We start from the raw sequence: 18,717 nt of genomic DNA on the forward strand, positions 1-18,717 counted from the left end.
TTATTCCTTACAGGGGCAAGATTTTGCACTTATGTATATCATGTCACTTGCACCATTCCATAAAAAAAGTGACTTTTTGCTCAGATGCCATCTTAATTGCCTGTGCAAGGTCGGGTCAAAAGTAACTACATGACCTATCACTGACCTGCACATGTTTAGCCCATGTCATGTGGATTGTTTCATGAAGTAACAACTTTCTAATTAGATGCCATCTTATAGCTGTTTAAAGTAGGGTCAAGGGTGAAAAAATAGCTCTTCTGGGACTGTCCCCATATTGTCCCCATATTGCCCCCATATTTCGCACACATAAGCTCTATGGAATATGTAAAGAGGATCATTTCATTTAATATAACAACTTTTTTGACAGATGCCAATATTTGCATCTTTATATGCTTTGTCAAACTTTTGTTACAAAGATGGCAGGGCTCAGGGCATTGTGAGCATGTGGTCATGTAATTTGTCATTATAGTCTTTTGACATGACTCGCTCGAGTACTTCCTCCAAATTTTCATTGGACTTGGCTTTCTTTTCTACTTCTTTTACAGTGTTTGACACATAACATTTCAATGCCAATAACAAAAGAATGATCAATGCTTCACAGATAAGTGTTATCCCTACAATTTTTATAGTGCAAAGAATGTTGTGACATTGTTGTCCTTGCAATGGGGTGGCATCAGTAGGTCGTGAGTTAGATACAAATGGCTTTGAAGGAGTCGCCATGTCAGGCTGGTATGCACTTGTGATTAACTCTTCTTCATTGGGTGTAAAGGAGCAAAGGGCCTGTTCCTTGTGACTCTTATACTCAGTGCATGTGCACCTGTCCACATCATTCCTAAACGTAGCAGAGCAGCAGAATACAGGCTTGTTCTTTTTGGCCCAGAACATTCCAATCAAATGAGTTCTGTTAGAATGCATGTTCAAAGGGGGTAACCTGAGATCAGGACTGAAGCAGGCAATGTAGCCGAACTGTGTACCCCTAGTAGCATGACATTTGATGACAGTCCAAGTATCGTCACTGCCGAGATAGTCCTGGATAGAGGCTTCAGATGATTCAATGCTGCTACAGTTGGCTGGTCCTGGGGGAAATTCAACCACTATAAGCTTTTCTTGGCTGTCCAGAACCATGGCCCCCTGACTGTCATACAGAACACAAAAGTATACACTTTCATCCTCTCTTGTGATGTTGATGATACTCAGTCTCACAAGTGTATCTTCATCCCTTGCTTCCTTGGATATCCTTATTCTGTTTGCTTGCTGGGCATTCAAGTTTTCCTTTCTAGTCCTTTCAAATATTATTGTGGAGCCTTTTCTTATTTCAACAGCAACACTTGAAGGGTTGATATCAGGGAATGAGTACTCCACAAATGCATCTTGCCCTTCTTTAAAAAATGACTGCATTAAGACATGTGGTAGGAAATATGTGAACAGAACTGATGCCACTATGAGCTTGTGCATTGCTTTTGAACTGCATTGATTTCCCATAGTTTCAAAAGCTTTTTTTGCATTTGATTGAGACAGATGTTAACATTGTGTTCAGCTTGCCAGAGTTGGTGAAGTTTGATGCCCAAAGAACAGGGTCTCGCGAGAGCTTCAAAATAATCTGCAGTCACATTAGTCCAACTTTTGTGTCAAAGCTCTGCCATGACGAAAACACCAGGACTGTTATCCACTGTTTAAAAGTCAGTTGTGCACCCTTCAGTAGAGTTTCAGGAAAATCTTTTTTTATAACATATACCTGCAAGAAGAAGAATATATTGTATGTTAATGTGAATATTTTGAATAGAATATCTGCACACAGCAACAGTGAGAATACTTAGCAAACTTTTGGATTTATTTTATAAAGTTGCAAACCCTATAAAAGTCTAATCTAAATTCCAGATAGAGCAATTATGGTGAAAACTCTGAAAATGGATGTTTGTCTGATAATCAAAAGTGTGATGAAGTGACCATTTCTAGCTTGAATTTAGTACTCTTTTTAGAATAGTTGAATTACACTTCCTTTTTCTTTCTGTATCACACATGTATGTTACAGAGAATCCAACCCTTGAAGCATGTATTAAACTGGAGTTGATCCTGCATGGACCCCTTAGGACACTGGGGACTTAGATTGCATTAACATGCACATAATATGCACATGTAGCACATATCATGAGTGCAATGTCCTGTACAGCTGGGTCGTTATATATGTTTTCTTTGGCTATCTTAGTCTTCTTCTTTTTTTTTTATTCAACGTATAACAAACTAATTTAGGTAAAGCTAGAATGGGAGTAAGCACATCTTAAAGGCATAATTTACCATTTGCAGATGAAACAAAAACCCAGCACTAGTGGTTTAAAATAGTTCCAAAATGTGAGTTTGGGATAGAAACGACCACTGTAAAAATTTGAATCTGTATAATCAATATGAAGTATTGTTAGATAGACAAAATGTGAACAATAATTATAATAAAAATGTTGCCAGTCTAAACCGTCTGCAGTTATGGTTTAAATGAGAAAAATACTGATATCTCCTTATATTTTAGGCTTTATTGCAAAAATTTTATGTGGTACAATTTGTAGGACGTTTTGTGATACAACAGACCTAAACATTCACTGTATGCATCACATGAGATTATCTTTAATATTTTTTTAATCACTGTTTCCAAAGGTAAACAGGACTTGTAGGACAAAACACATAGCCAGGGTGGAAGAAATTCAAAATCGAACATGAATGTTTTAAAAAATGGCTTCAAAGCAGGAGATCTCTAGCCAAAAGCAAGAGAGTTTGAGTCTCTGATGTTACATGTATTTTTGATTGACCTTCTGGCCCAAATTCACAAAGGTGGTACAATCTTTGTCCATGGTTTTCAAACCATGGACAAAGACCGTAGTTTTGTATGGAGAGCCAAGTGTCAATATTTCTTTACAAAATCAGTCATTTCGTCAACAAAATGATCATTTCATAACCAAATGACAACATTTTCGTCAATGAAATGACTTATTTCGTAATGAAATAGACCATGCAACAAAGATTGTACTACCTTTGTGAATTTGAGCCCATATGTTTGAATGCCTTGTCTTCTTCGTGGTGACTGCCTTAGGACTTCAAAGCTAATTTTTCTTAGACATTGTTTGTCTGATGGCCACCTTTCATACCACGTCTGTGGTAGGTTAGTTGAACAGATTGAGGCAAATTCTTCATTAATGTAAGAAGCTTATAGTCAGGCGATGTGAGGACTTCCACTGCAGGGAATGAATTGCCTATCAGGAGTTCATGGTTTCAGGATTATTTTTGCAACATTTTTCATGCCATTTCTGTATTGATATATTATATTACTATATTACACTGTATATATAGCATGCTGTAATATCATATCACTATATATACTAGCATAGACTTGCTTGCCAACCACAAAAGAAAAAGTGTGAGGAAAAAAGTTATATGTGTGTGAGACCATGAACTGTTATTGCATGTAGTGAGGTGAAGTGATGATCAATAAAGAAAAATGATGCACTATATGTATATATATATATATATATATATATATATATATATATGTGACCGTGCACCTCAAAACGAACATAAAGTCGCACACACTGCCTTTTGCGCGAGGACTGAAAATAAGTGGAATGTGTCAACCTAGCCGAACTTGACTTTTTCATATTTTCTAAAAGAGCGGGTCTTCTTTTACATTATGCTAAAATTTGGTATCATAAAACGGGCAGGAAAGTGTGTTTTCTAGCAGTTTATCTCGACCATTTTTGGTAGAATAGTGTGATTAGGTGTGTCTTTAGAATCCCTTTTTCATTTATGAAAAACCTTGTCCACACTCTTCACTTTGAACTCTAATAACTTTTGATAGGATAGTGCTACTGCTTTGAAATTTTGCATTAATTATGGACAGAATGTGTTAATGAGGCATGCTTAATTTCAATTTAATCTGATAATCCCTTCATTGTTGTAACTCTGGTGGTTTACTTCCTGTTTTTTGTCCCATTCATCGCACAGCCAGCACGGTTTGGTAAAGATTAAGCGCTTGAATAGACACTGTACTTCAGAGCCTCTTTTCTCAGTTCACACTTTTCCTGAGTTTGTGCTTTCTTTCCAATATTTAGATAGGTTAGGAGAGTCCATTTGATTTAAGTTATACATCATTTTAAAGCTTATAGTCTGCTCTTTCAGAATATGGTCTTAGCTAAAAATTCATGTCTGGCGACTTTTTGTTTGTTTTGAGGTGCAGGGTCACATATATATATATATATATATTTCAATTTAACTTAAATAGGCATAGTGCAAATTTAAGAGTAAGAACTACAACAGTAGAGATAAAGGTGAAGAATTTAATTGGGCTTTATTCTATGACTGTTTTAGATGGAAAAGAAATTATGTTTCTTCTAAAATGTCTGCAGTTGCTACAATGCAGAATGTGTCTTTTACTACATGTAACATTTGGGTCAACTTTTTTTGTTGTTGTAAAATGCAGTTATGAATAAGTAGAATGGTTTAATCATTACATTGATTTCTTCCCTAAATGCACGTTTGTCTGCACAAACCGTGAGCTTTATGCACTGATTCAGTAAATGTAGAAAAAAAAGAATATGTACTCACCCATTTTGACAATTTTCCTGCTTTCTTGTCTGTACCTGTACAATTGTACCTGTTTACCCTCGTATCTGTACGGAATGTCTTGCGCTTGATGGATGCCACAATGTGGGGAATTCCCAAAGTCTGAACTCCGACTCGACCTGGGCCCTGTTTCATAAAGCCTTTGTAATGTTGTGCATGACGTTATGAATGACTTGAATATGGCAGGCCAAGTGGGTTTCCTAATCAATGTTAATGTCATCAGCTAAAAAGTTGAAATATGCAGAATAGATGATACTGTCTGATTATTCTTACGTGTTAACACATGTTTTTAGTTGAAAGTGCCCTGATGTGTATGTAGATTAAACATTGACATCCATGTTTGTACAGCCATATTTTGTGAAAATGTAAGGAACAAAAGATGAGCACACATATTGGCACTTCATATTCCAGTCGCTCTTAAAGTCATGCATGAATTTATGAAACAGCTTTGTGAAACAGGGCCTTGCACAGATTGGATCAAGTGATCCATGCACCTCACATGGGAGCTGTATGAGGAGACTTGGAATACCAAGTAAAGCAAAATGAATGCATCATGCGTTGCTACAAGATAGATGTTTGCAAGATAAAAGTTAGAGTATTATCTGACTACAGTGTGCTCTTTTGTATTTTTGTGATGTACATGTAGTGTAGTGAGTGATTTGCACTGTAGTGTGGAGAAAAGTCTGCCTCCCTTTCCTAATGAACAAAAGAGTATATAGCATGTGAAAGATTTAAGTTAGCAGAGTGTTTATGGCTAATGTACTAATGAAAAACATTACCATTTGTTGTAACAATTATTTCTATGAATTACTACTTTCAGAGGAGTCTATAATCAGCTTTTCAATTTGAATCATTACTTTTGTTAGCATGATTCCCATGATGGATGGCATAAATCAACAAAATTGTTGTTGGTGGACATGGTCCTGTCTGTGATTTGTTAGAAAATTTATATAAATTGTATATTACAACTTGACACAAACTTTGTTCTCTTGTGGTCCGTTCAGGCCACTCAAGGCTTTGAATTTGAAAATTTTGTTCTTGAAAAAAAAAAGATAGGTTGGTTCAAAAGAAAAGGAAAATAATGCAGTCCTCCTTGAATCTTTGTTACCCAATCCAGCCATCAAAAGATAAATTGACATCAATTTCTAATGGCTCCCAGTACTGAGATACTGTTAAAGTTGAGCCTTTTGAAATCTATATACAATTTATTTAAAATACAGATATATTTTGGTCCTAATGTTGGCAGCCATGATGTATTGATCTTGTTGAAGTTTGTCCTCAGGGGTAATCACACGGAAAAAGAAAATGTCTATTATAGTATTAATATTATATGGGTAAGTTATGAATGACGATGTAACTTCATTGTGAAGTATTCACAAGGGTCCTTACCTGTTTGTCTTTGCCTGCAGCAAACTTGCGACGAAGTAGTCATTTTCAATTAGAAGATCTCTCATTGGTTCTACTCTCTTTCCTGTCAAATCTCTCACTGCAGGTAGCTTCCGTTACTTTGAGAACTACTTTGATATGCCAGGATGTGTGGTTTGTGCCAGGATTGTGGACATCATTGACAAAGAGGTAATCCTTGATGAATTGATTGTTGCCAGCATTTTTTTCAATGTTTTATTGGGGCTTTAAATGTGATATATGATGCAAAGTCTGTTTCTTTTTTTTTTGTATTGCTGATCAAGCTAACATGACAATACAAAAATATTATTTTTAACTTGTCAAGTTCTTCAGGGCATTCAGAGAAAATAGAAATTACCCTCCAACAGCGGTGATTTCAAATTTTGATATTTGTATGTAGTTTTATGAATAACAGAATTTGTAGAATGTGAATAAAGAAGGCAAAACAAAAATTCTAATTGATTTTGAATTCATAGAGGTACATGTATCATATTTAACTCCTTGACACATAGAATCACATTGATATTAATTTTTGGAAACTGAAAATTTAAGAAAAGTATTTATAAAGCAAATGTAAGTTTTAAAAAATCTCCCTTTACCACATCAGAATGTTACTGTAGAAATGTTGGTGAGTATGCAGTATAATGCACTTTATAAAGATATCACCTGTTGGTTGGCGACCTGCCCTTATAAAAATCTTAGTTTGCGGCAAGCTTGCAGCAAGCTTGCGGTAAGCTTGCGGCAACCTTAATTAGCTTGTATTAAAGAGTGCAAGCTTGCGCATGCTTATTGCCATCTTACTGCAAGCATGATACAAACTTGGCATCCCCTGGTAAGCTTGCTGCAAGCTTGCGGTAAGCTTGCTGCAAGCTTGCGGTAAGCTTGCAGCAACTTACCATTAGCTTGTGGACGATTGCAAGGTCGCAGATATGATTGCAAAAATAATCGCAAGCTTGCAGATTGTGTCGCAAGCTTGCAGATAAGTTTGCAAGACCATATGAAAGCTGTGCAAGCTTATGACAAGCTTGCGGTGAGACAACTAACAGCTCTGCAAGCTGGCCGTAAGCTTGCAAGTAATGCAGAAATCTCCGCAAGCTTACCACAAGCTTGCAGGCCATTATCAGAATTTCTGTGAGCTTGTCGCAAGCTTGCAGGTTGTTAAAGAAAACTCCTCAAGCTTACTTAAGCTTGTGAACTGTGATCAAAATCTTTGCATGCTTGCTGCAAGCTTGCGGGTTAGAACTTCGCAAGCATGCAAAATGCAGTCAAAATCTTCGTGAGCTTGTCCCAAGCTAAAGCTTGTGGGTAAATTGTTAGAGCAAATTCTGCAACCTTACCGCAAGCTTACTGCAACTGTATGGCCACAATCAAAATCTTTGCAAGCTTGTCGCAAGCTTGTCGCAAGCTTGTCGCAAGCTTATAGGTTAATTGATAGAGAAAATTGCCTGGTGCCCTCTCAGTTACAAAAAAGAAAGTTACTTTGTTCACTCTGAAATTCAAAATGGCGGTTTGACTGTTTCTGTGTGCAGCTTAGATTTAAGGACAATAATTCTGTTAAAGGTATGAAATTGATTAATACTATTATAACTAACTGCATGCATTAACATGCTGAATAACTTCACCATATTTTCATTCCCCATAAACCTCAATAATCTACACATTTTAACAAAGTAATCATAGTAACTTCCCCTAAATGTGCAATACAGTCCCACCCATTGTAATTTGTGTGTGTATTAACAGGTATTTTTATTGTTACATATACCAGGTAACTCAATACCGGTACATTCTGCATACCGTACCTCTTTTTTTTTTAATAGTAAAATAAATGAATGTATAACAGATTTGAGTGTATTATTTATACTTCATCCTTTTTTTTTATGTTTCACTTTTGTGCAAATTTCAATTAAATTTCCTAATTGTATCCCCCGAACAGAGTTCGGAGGATACTATGGATTTGGCCTCGTTGCACCGCTGCGTCCGCTGCATCCGCGTCCGCCACAGAGATTTTCTTGTGAGAGCGCTCTACTGGCTGCAGTTCTTCGTAGATCATCTTCAAATTTGGCATGAAGGTGTATTATGGTACAACAAAGATGTCTGTTGTTTCTGGTGTTGGCGCCCTCGCTTGTTCTGTCTTTATACATGAAAATAAGGTCAATTTAACAGGGTCTGCTTGTGTGTGCAACGTACGCTGGCCTTGTTTCTTGACCGATTTTTTTTTTTCAAATTTGGTAGGCCTATGTATTAATGTATCATAGTCAAATCTATACACCTACGTTTATACCTATTGATAATGCTGCCCTCACTGTTCCACCTTTTACAGGGTCAAAGGTCACCCTGATCATGTCAAAATTTGCAAATGTGCTTATATATGCAATAACTTGATTGTTACTCAACGGATTTTATTCAGACTTGCTAAGGAGGTGTATGGGTGGTCATTCTACATGAAGGACACAACAGTTTGTGGTGATGGCGCCCTCAGTGTTCCGACTTGGATGCCATGTCACATTTCTTGTGTGTGCTCTATCAGCCACATTTCTTATTAGATTTTCTTCAAATTTGGCAAAAAGGTGCATCATAATGAAATCAAGGTGCCTATTGTTTTTGGTGGTGGTGCCCTCGCTTGTTCCGTCTTTATACATGAAAAGGTAAATTCAACAGGGTCTGCTTGTGTGTGTGATGCTGGCCTTGTTTCTCGACCGATTTTTTTCAAATTTGGTATGTAAAGGTATCATAGTCAAATCTATACACCTATACCTACAGTGTATTGATAATGCTGCCCTCACTGTTCTAGCTTTTACAGGTTCAAAGGTCACCCTGACCATGTCAAAATTTGCAAAAATGCTTACCGGTAAATATTTATGCAATGACTTGATCGTTACTCACTGGATTTTACTCAGACTTGCTATTTTAAAGGAGGTGCGGGTGGTCAATCTACATTGTACATGAAGGACACATAACAGTTTGTGGTGACAGCGCCTTCAGTGTTCCGACTTGGAGGCCATGTCACATATCTTGTATATGCTCTATTCGTAAGCTATTTAGAAGCGACATTTCTTGTCAGATTTTATTCAGGCTTGCTATGGAGGTTTTGTGGGGGGTTATTCTAGGTACCGGTAACAAAAGTTTTCATTGACAGCGTCCTCATTGTTCCAACTTTTAAGGATATGTCATATTTCTTGTATGTGCTGTATGGTACTACATGTAACCTCATTTCTTATGGGATTTAATTATTCAGACTTGCTAAGGATCGGTAAACGAATGATCATTGTACATGTACATGTAGGACACAACAGCTTGTGGTGGTGGTGCCCTCAGTGCTCCAACTTAGATGCCAGTCACATTTCTTGTGCATGCTCTATCAGCCACATTTCTTGTTGAATTTTGTTCAAACTTGCTATTGAGGTTTATGGGGAGTTATTCTAGGTAACAAAAATGTTCATTGCCAGTGCTCTCATTGTTCAAACTTTTATAGGATGACATGTTATATTCCTTGTACCATGGTATGTGCTATATACCAGCCTCATTTCTCGTCAGATTTTATTGTATCCTGCGACAGTTGCCATATTATACAACATTCTGGCCTAAAGTAATCCAGATGGGGAATGGGAGATTGGTTCAGGGGATACAGAGACTCCAACCCTCCCGTTTTCGACGGGAGACCTCCCGCCGAAAGCCCATTTTCGCAAAATCTCCCGTTCTCCCGTTTGAGATTTGATTTCTCCCGCCCTGGCTCTGTGTCTCCCGGTGGAAAGGATTTCTTACTTATTGCCATTGTATGTTGAAAAAATAAGCCTTAGATAGCACCAGAGAACATCTAAAATCCTAAGAACTTCGCGCTTCGCACACATCAACTTGGAGTCTCCCGTTTGTTAGGGGTTTCGGGTGGGAGAATCTCCAGATCAGAAGGTGCTTGGGGTTGGAGTCTCTGGGGATACAATGTATGTGAAGAGTTGTTCGCAAAAACCGATAAGTCCACATACCAAATGGAGATATTTGCGATTAAAGGTCAAGAAAAATAAAGAGAATAATAAGGAAATTTTTGCTTCTTTTGACCATAACTTCAAAAATGTACCTTTATATGTAAGGACCAATATATCATTTTAAGGGTATAATTTGTACTTTATAACAGAAACCGTACTTCAAAATCTTCAAAAATGTACTTATCGGTTTTTGCGAACAAACTCTTCAAGTGCTCGAACGGGTCTCCTGTGCGAGCGCTCTATAGTAATCAAATTTCTTAATTTCTTTAAAAAACTAAGCTTGCAAAGGCTTGCGACAAGCTTAGCAGCAAGCATTCCGCGAACTCGTGGCATAGCACACAAGGTTGCAAACTCCCTGCAAGCTTGCAGGTCAGCTAGCCCTGCAAGGTTGCCAGAAGTCAATACACAAGGCTGCAAATTTGCAGGTCAGCTACCAGTAGCCCTGCAAGGTTGCGGCAAGCTAATATGCAAGGTTTCAAACTTTGTGCCAGCTTGCAGGTCAGCTAGCCCTGGAAGGTTGCAGCAAGCTAGCATGTTAGGTTGCGGCTGCTCATTTGAATATTTGGAACCCTGCAAGCTTGCCGCAAGCTTGCAGCGAGCTAGCCAGCAAGCTTGCGGCAAGCTAAAAACTTTGTGCAAGCTTGCAGGTATGTGAGCTAGCCCTGCAAGGTTGCAGCAAGCTAGTATGCAAATTTGCAGCAGCTCATTTAAATATTTGGAACCCTGCAAGCTTGCTGCAAGCTTGCTGCAAGCTTGCCACAGGCTGGCCCGCAAGCTTGCAGTGAGCTGGCCGGCAAGCTTGCGGCAAGCTAAAAACTTTGTGCAAGCTTGCAGGTATGTGAGCTAGCCCTGCAAGGTTGCAGCAAGCTAGTATGCAAATTTTCGGCAGCTCATTTAAATATTTGGAACCCTGCAAGCTTGCTGCAAGCTTGCCGCAAGCTTGCCGCAAGCTTGCCGCAAGCTTGCCGCAAGCTTGCCGCAAGCTTGCCAAGATCTGGCCCGCAAGCTTGTGGCAAGCTAATCCGCAAGCTTGCGGCAAGCTTGCGAGGCATGCTTTACAGATTTGTATAAGGGTGGTGTTGCAGGCCCAAAAAAAGAAAAGAAAAGAGAAAAGCATCACTATTCCAAATTATATCCTGAATTTTCAATGATGTGCTTCAACAATTTCAGTTTGGAGTTTTGTGTGTTGGTCAAACAATCAGTATCAGCTGATGCACAAGTGTATGCCAATCACCACACATCTAGGAAGTATTCATTTTGTGAAATTTATTAAATTGAATTCATTAAAGCATTAAAGATACTGGGAAAGCTCCAGATTGGAGCATTACGTGCTTTCTTGCTTTGTCTTTGACAGGCTGGTAAAAGGCAAGATGAGTACAACTTTCTCCCTGATGTTATGGATGCTTTTGGCCAGGTGTACCAAAGGGAGAACTTTGCAGGTATGTAATAAACATATATCTATCATCTCTCTCTCTTCCTGTCTCTCCCTGTCTCTTTCTCAGTTCATATATATGCATACAGATATGTATTCATGGAGGGAGAGAGGGAGAGATATCAAAGTCTTACCTGCATTTATGCTTTGTGTATGAATATTATTTTTATTTGTGTCTTCAATCATGCATATTTGCAAATTTTTGTGTTTTTAGTCGTTGGTTGTTATTACTTTTATTTTGTCTCCTAAGCATTGAGGTCACTTATTTCATTGAGCATGCTGTTTAAAGTGGAAAATAGTAAGTTTGCAAAAATGATACACAGCATGATTTGTTCCAGTTCCTGGATATAATTCTTTTTTGAAGGCTTCAAAGAAAAATTGTGTATTGAGCTTATTAGAATTTGTGGGCTTATGTGTGTGTGTTTATGTTTTTTACAAGGGTTATATGAGATAAACCAGGGAGAATGAGATTCTAGTGAAAATAATTATATCGTGTGCAAATTATATGCATATGAATACACTGTATGCTTTCATCAGAGCAATTACCATGTCAAATGACATGGTATTGAGATTCATAAATATGAATCTCAATACCATTCCAAAATTTTAATCTTCTCTTGGATTTAACAATTCCCAAGATCATTGTATACAATCAGTGAAATGACAATAATCCAAATGTTTCATAAAGCTATGTGTGACACAGGTTTATTCCTTTCACTCTATAGATGACAAGGGAGGCTACTTCCCGACATACAAAGCCAACCCTTTGGAGTACATAGAGCCATGTGGTGAGGCGGTGAGGGGTTGGTTCAAGCGCCTCAGGGAAGCAGGCAAAGTCACGTTCCTCCTCACTAGCTCACATGTGGACTACTCAGAATCACTCTTGGAGAACATCTTAGGGTGAGGATCATTACGAGAATGTTTGCCATTTCTTGAGATAGTGAATTTAAATCAAAGCAGAGTGATACACCTTTGATTCAGAGGAGAAATTATCTACAGATTGAAAATGTCTTTGGCTGACTCAAAGAAACTGAAAAGGTCACTTTAGTGGGTATATACTTTAAATATCGGCCTTTTATTCTTGCTATATGATGGCAGAGACACCACTCATTGACATGACATCATAGCTACTTTCATCTTAAAAATTCCTACCTAATAGATGAAAGTTGCACACAAAATGTATAAACTCGATAGATTCCATAAAGGACACAGTTAATTCTTATTCTTTAAAAAAAAAACTGCATAACCTAATGTACTTGCATTTTCTTTTTTTTTTTAGAGTAAGAACAGATAATCTAAACTCTCCCTAAGCCTGGTGCTCCAGTCCTTTACAGGGTCAAGTGACTTCTCAGGTTTTAACTAAATTACAGCATTAAATCATGGACTTGTACTGACTACATAGTGATTCCATAATATGTGTCACAACAACATCCTGTCCAAGTGTAATGACATTAATATTTGTCCTTTGCCTTTGACCTTTCACCATATGTTTGACTTTCAGAGCATTGTAAGGCTTTGAATTCAAGACTTTTGGTAGTAGAGGTATCAAACTTCTGATTTCTGAAACAAACTTCAATCATATTCAAATATTCAACCAAGATCAATCATATTATTTGAACTCGCTCGTGGTATTAAGATTTCTCCCCTTTTGTCATCACATGGCTTGATACACATAGCCTTTACTTCATGATTGTATAGGCACTTGTGTTATGAGGAGGTCCAAATTCCATCATGAAAGACATCCAGAAAATTGGTGTTTGTCTTCATGTGTGTTGATAGTCTGCTCTTTGATGCACTTTACCTCCACATACTGTTGTCTGTGTAGAGTAGCAGCACTTAACTAAACCAATCATGTAGGTGTTTCTAGAAAATTTACCGTGAAGTTATGTGCTTATGATTACATATTATTTTAATGCAGTTTGCCATTCAAAGTGCCATTGTGAATTGTTCATGTTACTAGTCAGTACATGTATCAAGAAATGCATGTATTCCTTACATCAAAATATTATAATTTGAACCTTCAACACAAAGCAGTTATTAAAGTCATCAACCTTTTCATTTTTCAATACACATTGATTTTATTTTTTCAAAACACAATCTAAACTTCTTCTTTTTAAGCAGCTTCTCTAGTTTTTAATTTTCGACAGTGACTGAATTAGGGTAACTTTGTGATTAGTCCTACATGAGTGTGTTAATTAGATTGGAAGGAGGGCTTCCCAAGTTCTCTTATTTTCATCAGTGATAATTTTTCTTAGATCTGACATTCAATTTGTTGAAGAAAAAGAGTCCTAACATGTGTCAGTAATTTATGTAGGTACCACAACATTGCATTATTTGATTGTTCTGTGGGTGCATGTGTCCATGAGGTTCAAGTCCAGTAGAAAGGCAAATTTTGTATGAACTATCCGGCACTCATATTATATTACATTTGTTATGTAAGAATCAGTCTATCATGCTGGAATGTGCAGTATTCCTTGACCTCACTTTCTTTTTAGATTCAAACATTTTAATTGTTTTTCATTACTTTTATCATTCCAACAGCAAAGACTGGAAAGACATCTTTGATATATGTATGATGTATGCTAGGAAACCAGGGTACTTTACAAAGGATCCATCAGAAAGGCCATTTTTCACCATAGGTGAGATGTTGTTTTAATACTCATTGCAGTAATATTAGTATAAATTATATTAATCAAATGGCTGTTTTTCATGAAATTAATCTAATCAAAGGATAAATTGAAGATTTTAATGCAGGTTACAGATTGCAGATACCTCATATAATTTGCTTTTGTAACTGTTACAAAACTCTTGAATTTGTGACTTCAGAAAATATTTTCTTCCTCAGATTATTATCCAGTATCTTATGAAGACTTTATTTCTACCTTAAGTATAAAAGTGAACTTAGATACTGGCTGGAGTTTTGTGGCTATATAAAAAGAAAAGAATGGCTGCTGACAAAGCAGCTACCAAAATTGGTTGACAATAATCAAACCATGTAGATCCAGAGAAACAGTGGCATTGCTCTTGAATCAAGATCAAAATGGTTGTGCGAGTAGCTCAGTTACATGTGCCTGGACTTTAGTAATGACTTCTCTCAAGACATTCCTCTTCAACTCAACATTAATTATCTTAATGTATACATTTCAATTATGGTTATTATAAGTGTTGTTAGCAATGTTCGATAAATTCATTGAACTTTAATTCAATAAATTCTCTTTCATAGGGAAGCCTGGTTTTTAAAAGTAGATAAGATTATATCTAGAGATGATTCAAATTCAAGAAATTCTTCCAGCAAGATTCCTTTATCATGGCTACTACTAAAACACAAATCAACTTAATGCTTATTTACGTTGATTTAGGGGAAATTTGTCAGTCGGTTGCAATCTGGAGATGATATTTTATAGAATTTGAGAGTCCTAATGTTTGCTCACAAATGAGTTTATTGAATGTGTCTGTGTCAACTTCTGTCTCATACAACACATTGTAGTTGACAACAAGGAGGGGAAAGAGGTGACTACGTTGGAGACAGGTGGTAAATATCTTCAGGGAAATGTTCAGGTCTTCCATTCCTACCTCAAGAAAGTTACTGGGAAGGAGAATCCACAGGTATGTATAGTCATCCATCCATCATGGTTTTTCCTATGGAGTAATCACTATTAAACTTGAATGTTGCAATATCAAGCTATTAAAATGTAGTTTGCTTGTTCAAGGAGTGCTGTTTTTCTTTTAAAAATGAAAGTCACTTTCCGTTCAAAACAGTAACAAATATATGACATTATGATCTCAGATGAACCAAAGTCATATCTCATTTGAATGAAAGAGCTCACCCATGTAGGAAGAAATCAGTTTCCTAACTTTTAGCCGCTGATATGTGCCATTGCAGGAGAGTGTTTGCTTAACTTTTCAATCAGATTAATGTTAGGAGATTTTAAAGATAATTGTGATCTCCTTTTCTTAAGCTGGACAACACAAATATGGAAGTAGAAAAAATCATTAGCATTATGAAATAGCACGCGAAAACTTCAGCTTATGATTCGCACATGGGTTTCATTATTCAGTGTTTCGTAAAACAGTGACTACTTGATATGCTGTCTATTACTTAATACAAAGTTTTAAGCAAAACCTTAGTAACAGAGAATGAAAGATGTTTCCATATTTCTTTCATGTCAGAGTCATTTTGTATGATCTCCTCAAAGAGAAAAATGATATTGGTAACTGCATTTCTGGGTTGTTGTATTTTTTATTTCTTGTGGATGAGAAGAATTTTATGCATTTTGTTGCCATTTATATTTATTTAGGTTGCATACTTTGGCGACAGCGTGAGGTCAGACATCATCCCTCCCAGCTCAGTGGGCTGGTATCCATTCCTCATCCTGGAAGAACTGGAGGCAGAAGGCTTGGAGGAATGGTCTCCTCGTGATGAGACAGATGCACCACAAACTAAGAGGACCAAGATCAGAGTATGGTTGCCATGGCTTCTTGATACTTACCTATCAATCACTAAACAATGTGTTCAAAACTTTTTGTCATCAAATCAGTTGCCAAAGATCAAAGGTCAAACTTTGGAGGAAGGTTTCTCTTTCCTTTGAATGACTTTAAAACCCTTCAAGCACCACACTTGAAGGTGTTAAGATGTTCTTACTGCAGAAATGGCAGACATTGATTTTGTTTGATAATATATGTAGTAAGTATGCAGATTTGATAGATTCCACCTTTCATAAATTATATTCACTATAAAGTGCCTTTTGTTGTATTTTGAGGTCATTAGACACTACTTTGACTGGTGGAAACTGTTATTAAGAATTTTATTACTAGTATCATTATATTATTATTATTATTATTATGATGATGATGATGATGATGATGATGATGATGATTATGATGATGATGATGATTATTGTTATGATTATGATTATGATGATGATGATTATTATTATTATCATCATCATCATCATCATCGTCATCATCAAATAAAGCATTCCAATACAGCACTATAATAAAAAAAAACGTGTAGATCAAAAAGTAAAAAAAAAAAGAGCATCCCCTAATATGCTTCACCTAGCTACTGGGCGGGAAAAGAGCAATAAAAGAATTTAACTATGGCCCTCATTTCTAAGAAGGTGATGTTGATCTTGCTGTTTTGATTTTGATATGTGAGCTAATGCTGCATTATTTATGATTGTGATCAGGGGCCATCGACTACCGAGAAAGAATTCATTACCTCAGGCCAGTGGGGCTCCTTCTTCACTGACCAGACTGATGTGGACCTACCAGAAGGACACGCCCACTCAGCTGAGGATGTGCAGGATGGTCCAGAGCAAGTAGTGGACAATGGCTACCACAGTCTCAATACCTTGTGGGGATACTTCATCCAGACATATGCTACTACAGCCATTCCTCAGCTGGACTACATAGCAGGTCAGATGTGCTCCTTTCTACACCAGAATGTGTTTGTTTCCTTTCAAATCATACAGTCAACCTCTCATATAATTGAGTGGGACAGAGGAGATATTTGACATTTTCGCTTGTGTGTGATGCAAGTTTCTTTGCTGCATTCTTCACAAAGTTTTGATTATTACACGAGACTAAGCTCATTGAAGTGATAAACTTCAGAAAAGTCTACTACGGAGGGATTGTTCGTATTCAATTGTCATGATCTGTTTCATTTCTTAGAAATGCAATTTGATTTTGTCAAAGTATATTAAAGGAGTTGTCATAAACTCTTTCTGCAGTACAATCAGTCTGGAATTGATCCAAACCATTCAGTAGTATAACATAATATTTTGAGTGACATGTGTATTTGAAGCTGGAGTCACATATACAGTAACCTGTTGGAAGTATGGGGCTTAAAGGTATGTGATGACAATACTGCATAGATGCTGTCGATTGGTTAAAATGGTTCTCCTATTCCTTCCCACTGTTCTCTCCTGTAGGCTAAAAGTATCATGAAATGCTTATTATTGGCAACTGTTCTGTATGGTAATTCATAACACATGTACTGTGATTATGTCACAGATGTATGTGTAGTGCATGAAAATTGTTGAAATTGTAGAAACTAGATATAATGAGTATCATATTTGTATATATTATGTTTGATTATATTGATTTTAAAAAAAGAATTGTAAATGATGCCATACAGAGAATAGAATAAATAAATCAAATCAAATCAAATCAAATCAAATGCATTCATTTAGTAAAATAAACCCCTTTTCACCACCTGGGGAAAACATGTAATGACCTTTTTAGCGCAGGGATTTGTGCAGACATGTCCTCATTTATTATTGGCTTATTTGCTCAAAAGCAGTGAAGATGATTTTTGTCTCTATACTATGCAGTTGGTTACAGAAACAGGCTTGGCTGTACACTAACTGCTCAGAGGGATTTTGAATGGGATTAATGTTCCTCCTATAATTTGTGTGATTATTGCATGCTCCTTTTTTTCTGCTCCATTTTCTTGTTTTCAACAGATATGCCTCTCCAGCATCGATTTCACACTTTTGCTGATCCTGCCAAACCGACTGCAGGCTTCTATCCTCAACCTCCACAATCCCTCAAGAAATAGGGCGCCCTCAACTGTCCACCACCTCAATCATGCTTGCTGTGATTTCTATGCTGTGATTTCTATACTGTATGATATCATGAGTGCATCATGAGTTTTTACATGATGTTTTATATACTGGGTATTCTTTGTGTCACTGTCAGCAGCATCTATGTTGCCCAGAGTGCAGGTGTAACAATTCTCTATCAATTGCAGTTCAAAAGCTTTCAAAGGAAGAAATTATATACATCATGTTCACTCTGGTCTTACTGGATATATTAAAATCAGAAGAAAAAAAAAACAGAATTCAGATGCTTCAGTGAATGTAAGATGAAATTTAACTTTCACTATTTTTTTCCAGAATAAAAGGGAATATGAAGAGTTGGTGTCATCACTTTCAACTCTCCCATTAGTTTGTACTTCAAATATTAAAATGGCACATTTAGTCTGTTTGTCAGCAATTGCAACCAGACCTCTTTCCTTCTTAAATTCATTGTTGGTGGCTTGTTACAATACTGTTGATTTCATATTACTTGAATGCCATCCATGATGATGGCTATTAAGTCAAGGACTTGTAGAGGGCTATTCATGGGATGCAATCCTGAGCCTGAGGAGTTCCATGAGGGGTATCCAGGGGTGGTCAGTTTATGCAATCTGGATTAACTATATGTTATGTTTCTGTTTCCAGTGATCATTGAGCTTAGACTTGAAGCCGTTAACTGATGTTAAGTATGTTGCCTTGACAGCTTCCGCACAAA

At 36.9% G+C, this 18,717-nt stretch overlaps 2 protein-coding genes across 2 annotated transcripts in view; one reads left to right on the forward strand and one right to left on the reverse strand.

The window, feature by feature from the left end:
• Positions 1-17,983, forward strand: part of LOC139717372 (5'-nucleotidase domain-containing protein 1-like) — a 311,234-nt gene extending 293,251 nt beyond the window's left edge. Inside the window, exons 4-11 of the mRNA XM_071628878.1 lie at positions 6,098-6,180; positions 11,344-11,428; positions 12,147-12,321; positions 13,963-14,060; positions 14,909-15,027; positions 15,720-15,881; positions 16,611-16,839; positions 17,889-17,983. Of these exons, the coding sequence (XP_071484979.1) occupies positions 6,098-6,180; positions 11,344-11,428; positions 12,147-12,321; positions 13,963-14,060; positions 14,909-15,027; positions 15,720-15,881; positions 16,611-16,839; positions 17,889-17,983 (1,046 nt within the window). The remainder of the gene's footprint in view (positions 1-6,097; positions 6,181-11,343; positions 11,429-12,146; positions 12,322-13,962; positions 14,061-14,908; positions 15,028-15,719; positions 15,882-16,610; positions 16,840-17,888) is intronic.
• On the reverse strand, positions 378-4,688 carry LOC139717384 (uncharacterized). Its single transcript, XM_071628886.1, has 2 exons — positions 4,588-4,688; positions 378-1,735 (listed from the first exon to the last, which is right to left on the reverse strand). The coding sequence occupies exon 2, from the start codon at positions 1,480-1,482 to the stop codon at positions 427-429; it is 1,056 nt and encodes a 351-aa protein (XP_071484987.1). The 5' UTR covers positions 1,483-1,735; positions 4,588-4,688; the 3' UTR covers positions 378-426.
• Positions 17,984-18,717: the final 734 nt, after the last annotated feature.

Source organism: Diadema antillarum, unplaced genomic scaffold (assembly GCF_040938485.1).
Source record: "Diadema antillarum isolate AM-2024a unplaced genomic scaffold, OU_Dant_1.0 scf00000007, whole genome shotgun sequence".
Taxonomy (NCBI): Eukaryota; Metazoa; Echinodermata; class Echinoidea; order Diadematoida; family Diadematidae; genus Diadema; species Diadema antillarum.

What these genes read in the sequence shown, in the direction of transcription:
- LOC139717384 (XM_071628886.1), bottom strand. Translation starts at nt 1,482, where the DNA reads ATGGGAAATCAATGCAGTTCAAAAGCAATGCACAAGCTCATAGTGGCA.